Genomic DNA, 8,499 nt, shown 5'->3' on the forward strand with positions numbered 1-8,499 from the left:
ATAGAGTTGATATGATTTCTTTAACGCTTTATATATGTCGATTATACTGGGAATGATTTCTCACCGGAGTTTATCCGACTGTTGCTTTGTTTTGTATGTGTGCATGGCAACAGAGGGGGCAGGAGCTGGTCAAAGACAACATTGACAACTTGGGAGAGAGTTTAGCAATTATGGACTCGGGTTGTAGCTGATGATAGATGTTCTAGACAACAACAAACATGTTAGAAAACTTGGGTTGTTGTAGTTTGAAATACATTTGCAATACTTGTGTAGAACTTGGTTGTTTATCACTTCTAAACATCTTGTTAGATGTAAGAATTACATGCAGTTATGCTTGAAACTTTGGTATATGTATATATGCATGTTTGGGAATTATTCAACCATGTTTTGTATTGATTTGAGATGATTTGGATTGAATGTTCATGCCTTGACAGCAAAAATATTTGTGCAGACTTTTTATGGAAATAGAGCCCGCTCGATCGGGTGAACTCCACCGATCGAGCGAGGCCTTTAAAATGCAAAACAGAGAATTGGAGTTTTGAGCTCGCTCGATCGGATGAATTCAATCGATTGAGCGAAGCCAAAATTTGTTCAGACCCGAGAGATGGATTTTCCAGCTCGCTCGATCGGATGAATTCAACCGATCGAGCGAGGTGCAAGATTTTAAAAAAAAAATTATTTGGTTTGAGTATTCTTTTAAATACTTGATTAATTGTTTTATTAATCATTAATTATCCTAAGATGAGATTAGAAACCCGAGGTCCCCGCAACAGGTGGTATCAGAGCTTAAGTTTCTCGGACTGAGAATATATGAGCGGGGTAGATCGAGTCTTCTATTTTGATTGATTTATTCTTGAAGAATGTTTATTATCTGAATTGATTCACAGCTTTAAGAATTGCATGATATTTGTTATCTGATATGATTGGAAGCATGTTAGACTGCAACTAAATCAGAACTCGATCTCTTGAGAAGGCATTGTGTGCTTATCAGAGGCGGACTGAAACAGAATTGTGTTACGATATGATGATGAGTTGTACACTAATCTGTTTGATTATCAGATATGCCTCCACTACCAGCACCGAATACCAGACTAATGCTGCACAGGTACCAGTAATGTGGGGACCTCGGGTTGCTAATATCATCTTAGGGCAATTAATGATTAAAACCAATTAATCATATATAAAACAAATACTCAAAAAGAATAATTCATTTTTTTTTTGTGAATAGTACCTGGCTAGATCCGCCAACTTCTGCGGATCGAGCACGGCACATTTTTCAGCTTTTCTGTTTTGGAAAAAATCAGGGCTGGCTAGATCCGCCAACTTCTGCGGATCGAGCACGGCACATTTTTCAGCTTCTCTGTTTTGGAAAAATCAGGGCTGGCTAGATCCGCCAACTTCTGCGGATCGAGCACGACACATTTTCCAGAAATTCAGCAGAAAAGTTTTTGCTGTCAAGGCTTGCATCTTGGCACAATACAACATCAATCAAAGATACTAACATGATATAACTTCTATAAACATACATATACTCATAAATCAAGTCTTGAGCATAATAAACTAGCTTTTACAACTTCAACTAGATCACAAACTACTCAAAACATAAGATTACACAACTTGTTTCAAAGTTCTTCCAACATATCATGTTAAGTGTTCTACCATGCTTCTAAATACATCTACAACCCGAGTCCTCACGTGCTAGACTCTCTCCCAGCTGTCAATGACATCGATGACTAGCTCCTGCCCCATCTGTTGTCATGCACACATACAAAACAAGACAACAGCCGGATAAACTCCGGTGATATACAATTCTTAGTATAACCAACATATAGAAAGCGTTAAATAAATCATATCGACTCTATTTAAAACTCGACTCAACAAATAGAGTACATAAACGCTTCAAATACGAATTGATTCACGTAACTTCGAGGCCATCAAGATTCATAACTGATCTTGATATGGATATCCATCTAACGAGTTCGTAACCGACTCGCAAATAAGGTTAACAGCAACCTTGGCATAGAATCAATTCAATATAGCATCATATCAACTCGAATATAAAGATCCACTACCTGAGATGGATCGACAACATCACAATCAATTCAAAAACATAAACAAGTATGTGGTTTTTGCGGGCCAACTCAAGATTAGTCGTTCTTGAGTTTCAAAGTCCCTACTTCGCGATGTCGTCATTATACCTTCGTTTATTTCGGTTCTGAACTCTTCAATCTGAAATATAACAACCAAAATACTCATATAAAACTTCATTCAAGATTATCATTTCAGAAACGAATCAAAACCATTAATCGATCGTCAATCAAACTCATTTCAAACCTCAACTCTTTCTTCGTTAGTTTAAGTCGGCGTCTTGTGTCGTTTAGCCTTCAAACTCAACTGAAATTGAAGAATAAAAATGCTATAACATTCACCTCATCAAGATAACAACTTCAGCTCAGATATAGGCTATCAAAACGATCCAAAAACTCGAATCGACGGCATAGCGATTCAAAATCGGTAACCGACGTAATCCCGAAACCATTTCTAACTTCTAACCAACTCATACATGTATTCAAGTCAATAACCAGCTGATAAATCATTCAAATCCTCATCTCAATAGCTATAATCAACAACCATAAGCTGGAAATCATGTTTAGATGCATTCAATACAAACTTCTCAAACCGGTTTCGACATAGAATCGCATAAACGTCGATGAACATAATCGAAAACTCAGCATCTGATATCTGTCCATACTGATTTCGAAATCCAAATTAACATAACATAAAACTTACACGAGATCGAATCCCTCATCGTAAGAATTCCAGAACAATTTACGGAATCGAAATCGGACAACCGGTTCAAAAGTTACGAGACTTTGAATCTCAAAGTTTCAAAGGAAAAGGAATGGAACGAGACTCTGTTCTTATTTTCTGAATTATCTACCAACATTACACGTATCATGCTGATAATTATAATTAAATCAGATAACTTCCAACCAAAATTGCACTTTAGTCCCTCAACTCTTCAATAATTGCAATTTGGTCCTCGGCCCTTATTTTAATCCAATTTCAATCCTAGATAATTTAAGAATATTAGAATTTAAATCAAAACTCTAAATATTCCCAAATTAAATATACGCGGATTAAAATTAAATTAAATTCGGATTAATTTCTAATTAATCCCGGGCCTTACATTTCTCCCCCACTAAGACATGAGTTCGTCCTCGAATTCATAAACAGTATAGATATGCAGTCCGCATGCTCATAAGAATAAAGAATAACTGAAAACTGAATAAGAACTCACATCAGTGAAATAGATAAGGAAATCGTTGCTTCATATCTTCTTCGACTTCCCACGTCGCCTCTTCAACTCCGTGTCTACTCCATTGAATCTTCACCAATGGAATGGTCTTCGTTCGGAGTTGCTTCGTCTTCCTATCAAGAATCTGAATAGGTCGTTCGAAATAGCAAAGAGTATCATCCAACTCAGCTTCATCAGATCGAATCACATGAGACGCATCAGATATATACTTCCTCAACATCGATACATGAAAGACATCATGTATTCCAGATAAAGACATAGGAAGAGCGAGTCGATAAGCTAGATTGCCTATCTTCTCGAGAATCTCATACGGCCCAATATACCTCGGAGATAATTTTCCTCGTTTGCTAAATCGAACTGTGCCCCTGAATGGTGAAATCTTCAGAAACACTCTATCTCCCTGATCAAAAGATAACGGCCGTCGTCGTACATTTGCATATCTCGTCTATCTATGCTGCGCTGTTCTCATTCTCTGCTGTATCAATTTCACTTTCTCAGTCATCTGTCTGATCATATCTGGCCCTAACTCAGGTACCTCAGACACATCATCCCAATACAAAGGAGATCGACACTTCTTCCCATATAATGCTTCGAATGGTGCCATCTCTATACTCGTCTGATAACTATTGTTATAAGAAAATTCCACAAGTGGTATAGAATTTTGCCATGTAACACCAAAATCAAGTACTACAGCTCTAAGCATATCCTCAAGCGTCTGAATAGTTCGTTCGGATTGACCGTCAGTTTGAGGATGATAAGCGGTACTCAAATATAAACGCGTACCTAGAGCTTTCTGTAGGCTATGCCAAAAGTGCGAAGTAAACCTCGGATATCGGTCAGATACAATCGACTTTGGCACACCGTGTAGTCTTACCACTTCTCGAATATAGAGATCCGCCATTTGATCATGACGATAAGTCATTCGGTAGGGAATAAAGCACGCAGATTTCGTCAATCTGTCGATGATCACCCAAACACTACAAGAAAAACGGCCAAAGACAACGCTTTTTCCGTGTTGTTAATGTCCCCAAAAAAGCGTTGTCGTAGCCAGTGTTGTAAAAGACCACGCTCAAAGACAACGCGGAAAAAGCGTTGTCGTTTTTGAAAAAGACAGCGCTTTTTAAAGCGTTGTCGTATCTAAAAACGATAACGCTTTTTCCGCGTTGTCTTTGTCACAAAAAAGCGTTGTCGTAGTTCAAAAGCTTTTTAAGCGTTGTCTTTTTTAGTAACGACAACGCTTTTTCCACCTACGACAACGTTTAAAAAGTGTTGTCTTTTCTCAAATAAAAAACAAAAAAAAATATAATTCACAAATTTTCAATATTATCACTCAATATTCAAATTTTTTGAAAATTAAATATAATATACAATATTTCAATATTATAAATCATTCAAATATAACAAATAATCGAATTCTTCATGTTCATCTCGGCCATTTGCGCTATGCTTTCTGCCTCAAACCGGAGTCGGCGATCATACCAACTCTCAGAATGCTAAATCCATTTGGAGGACTGGAAATGTGCTGAACAATAGCAGCAAACAAGAATAACATTTCAAATTCATGGTTATGAATGTCACAATAAATCAAACATCAAAGAAGAAAAGTAAAATGGAAACCAAAGTTTTCATGCAAAAATCTAAATTAATAGTTTATGAATAAATAAAGAAACCAAAGTTTTACCCACATTGTAAGAAACTCAACTACGTAACCAGTGGAAAATATGATGCGCATATCCGCATATGACATTTAAAGAAAAATAGACATGATAAAATCTGAAAAATGAAGTTAGTGCATTACAAAACCAAAATTAAAAAGTTAATGTCAACCCATGCAAACAAAAAAAAATTATATGTTAATGGAAAAGAAATCATAATTTAAACCAATTTGAATCAAACCCACGACATTAAGTTAATCATCAAAATTGATTTCTAATGATGCTCCTTTAAATTTTAATCTCCATATGGAAATAAGAAACAGGACAATGGGAAATTAAGCGTGCTTCCTCAAAAGCAAAACAAGCATACCTGCTGGCCTCTATCAATAGAAGATGATCATTGTGTGATTTTTCTATCACATTTTGTACCTGGAAATCCATAAATCATTGCATCATTATCATCTGTTGTACAAGTTTTCCTAGACCATCTTTCTAGGCACATAAACTCATGAAAGGGTGAAGAATCTGAGACATATGAAGGCATCTTAGAGCAGTAGATTGATATTTTGCATAGTGGGAACATATATTTTAAACAGAAATGTATATGAAACTTTAGCTACAGCAAACCTTGTGGTTTTGATAATTTCAGGTTTCCTTTCCAATTTAGCATTTTAAGATATTAAAGGGCCTAGCATGAAACTATATTTCTTCCGATTACAGTTCGACACCCTAGCACAGTTAGAAATCATAAACTGTTTCTCCCACAGTGCAGAGCATAGATAAACAAGAGAAACATACAAGATTCACTCCAATAAATAAATGCAGATTCAGTCACAATTATAGCTGAAAAATAAAAACTGATGATTGCCTGGACAACCAATGACAATCAATCCTCAATTCTTACCTAAGAAAATGCAGATTCAGTAAATCTTGACTTTCTGGGGGTTGCTTTTTCAAATTCTGCAGCAATATGACAGTGAGCAGCTCTGGTTTTTTAGCACGAAGAGCTCCTCTGATTACAGCAACATTAGTACCTGAAGCTCCTGATGTATAAATATGATTTTTCTGCAGAGAAAGAATATGGTTTTGAGACAAGAATTCATTCAGAAAATCATGGATATAAATGAGTGGACATCATAAAGAAAAAGAATCAACAGTTAAAGTGATAAGTCAGATTGAAAAATTCCAAAAAGAAGTCACATTTATGTTTACTCATTCCTTCTCAGCCATTTGGAAAACTCAGTTTAAGAGAATTCACTTTGAATGGTCCAGGTTCATAAAAAGATAAATTCATCACAAATAAGTTAATAATTTACTGGATATTCAAGCTACTACCATGGAACAAAATCAAGTCTCACATGCTTCTAATAAAAGATTATTCGAAATAAAATCATCAAGAAACACCATGAAGCTCAAACAGTTAACCACGCTAAAACAACAACAGTTGTCAATAGAAGTTCTCTAACAAATACCATATTTCAATTGAATTGTTTAAGAATTAATGATAAATTAGTTGATGTAATGCGAATTATTTTAAGACAAGGTACCCAGTTGGCATATTGAACCTAAATATATATTTAACAACGAAAAAACAGTAACATGTGTGCCGTATTTTCAACTTATCCATGCATCTCAGCAGATTACAGCTCGAGGTCGAGTAGGCATCACATCGCCATTTTGTAAAACTTATCTCGCGTGTCGTATCTCATTCCAGATTACATCTACACCATGTCGTGTTTTCAGCAGCATTAAAATTACTGTGGATTATTCGAGCACTTATTGATAGATGCAAGCAACTTTCAAGTCCGCAGAACCTTTTTGTCAAAAGATCACTCGTACTAAGACCCAACAAGCCAATTAGCTACCAGATGCATACTAGTTTCTAGCCGTCCTTGGAGTCAAATTCATCCCAGTTCAAGTGTTTGCGGGGACGTCTGCTGCTGGTGGCTTTCGGTTCAAGTATCGAATAACAGCATCTTCAACCCTCTCAAAAGTTGCAAATTAATTCAGGTAGATCATGCTAAGTCACAGCAGTGGAAACCAAACAAGTTCCTTTGATCATTTGTCAGATGCAAGAAACACAAAGCAATGAGTTATAGAATTAGAGCAATTAACAAGAACACAAATCTAAAATTCACATACCAAGGTTGGCCGTAGAAATCAGATCCACGCTCTTTTTCCGCATTGCGACTTGCTTCACCGGTAACAAGCTTAATATCCCTATTTTGAGAATCGATAAGTGTGTTAATAAACTCAATCGGCGACTGGCTAAATCCAAGAAAAAATGCTCGTCTTCGCCGGTGCTCATGGATCTTTCTTATAGCAGCACAAATTGAAGGACATGGGCCCATTTAAGGGGATCTCCATTTTTCCATAGAACTCGCAATTCTAAAGTTTACTAACTACCTTGAATTAATAAATTCAATGCTATACTAAGTTTTCTGCATATGTATGAAGGCAGACCTTAAGGAAAAGACCATCAGTTTTCTGCATGATGTTGGCTTTGTGTATTGCTGATACTCTCTTACGTCCGTGGGTCTGGGCATAGTGAAAAGCATACTCTGCAACTCTCAAACTTCCTTGGCGTGTAATGATCTTAAGACTTTCAACAACACCCCTCACCACCTACATTGAATTAAAAAGAGTAGGATCAATGTCAGAACATAAGCACTCTTTTGAATATTATGCATGCACTATGGTCTATGTGTAGCTTACTTGGTGTTCAAGTCCACTGTATTCTCCTTCTGTGTTTTCACGAATAGTTATGAGATCTACATCATCATACTTAGTCTTGTATCCAGGTAGGCTGTAACAAGGTCTCACATTGGCATATAGATTAAGCTTTTTTCTCAAGGTAAGATTAAGAGACCGGTGACCTTTTCCAACGGGTGTGGCCATAGGTCCTTTTAAACCAACTTTATTATTTCTCACAGATTCAAGACTTTCCCATGTCAGGAAACTCTGAGTTCTTGCATCTATGTCCTTCCCCACAAAGTGTTCTTCCCATTCAATTGGAACACCGGCAACTTTAAATACCTGAATTTAATCGGATGTTTAGTAGAATAAATTATATAAGAGATGAATATATAAGAGATGAATACTACAAAAAAAATTCAATTGCCACGAGACTGTAAATTATCGCAAATTCGCTATGAAACAAATAACATACCCAAGGCCATAAGGAGTGAAAACTAGAAAACGAGAAAACATAGATGATGAGTAGATGGAAAGAGTTTGAACCTCCATTTCACATCTCACATGGTTTTGTAAGTCGTCAACAAGAAAACACAGAAATTCATTTTTCGTGCAGAGTGCTAGCAAAGAAGTCCAGCTTTCACTAGGTAAGCAAGCATAATCTTACAACTGGAACAATTAGAAATTCAGAGATCAAGAAATCAAATTATGGATAAAAGAAAATGAGTATGATGGCCAGATCTCCATGGCATTCAAGAACACAAAATTCAAGATAATAAAAAACCACTATAGCACTCATCTCTCTGGCTCTATTCACAGCATGAGTCTTGA

The 8,499-nt window shown here is 36.3% G+C and overlaps 1 protein-coding gene across 1 annotated transcript; it reads right to left on the minus strand.

Annotated features, from left to right (window-relative positions):
• Positions 1–7,401: 7,401 nt before the first annotated feature.
• On the minus strand, positions 7,402–8,220 carry LOC140877896 (3-isopropylmalate dehydrogenase, chloroplastic-like). Its single transcript, XM_073281499.1, has 3 exons — positions 8,215–8,220; positions 7,690–8,010; positions 7,402–7,599 (listed from the first exon to the last, which is right to left on the minus strand). Exons 1-3 carry the CDS (start codon positions 8,218–8,220, stop codon positions 7,402–7,404), a joined length of 525 nt encoding a protein of 174 aa, XP_073137600.1.
• Between the last annotated feature and the right edge of the window lie 279 nt (positions 8,221–8,499).

This window comes from Henckelia pumila, chromosome 2 (assembly GCF_033568475.1).
Source record: "Henckelia pumila isolate YLH828 chromosome 2, ASM3356847v2, whole genome shotgun sequence".
NCBI lineage: Eukaryota > Viridiplantae > Streptophyta > Magnoliopsida > Lamiales > Gesneriaceae > Henckelia > Henckelia pumila.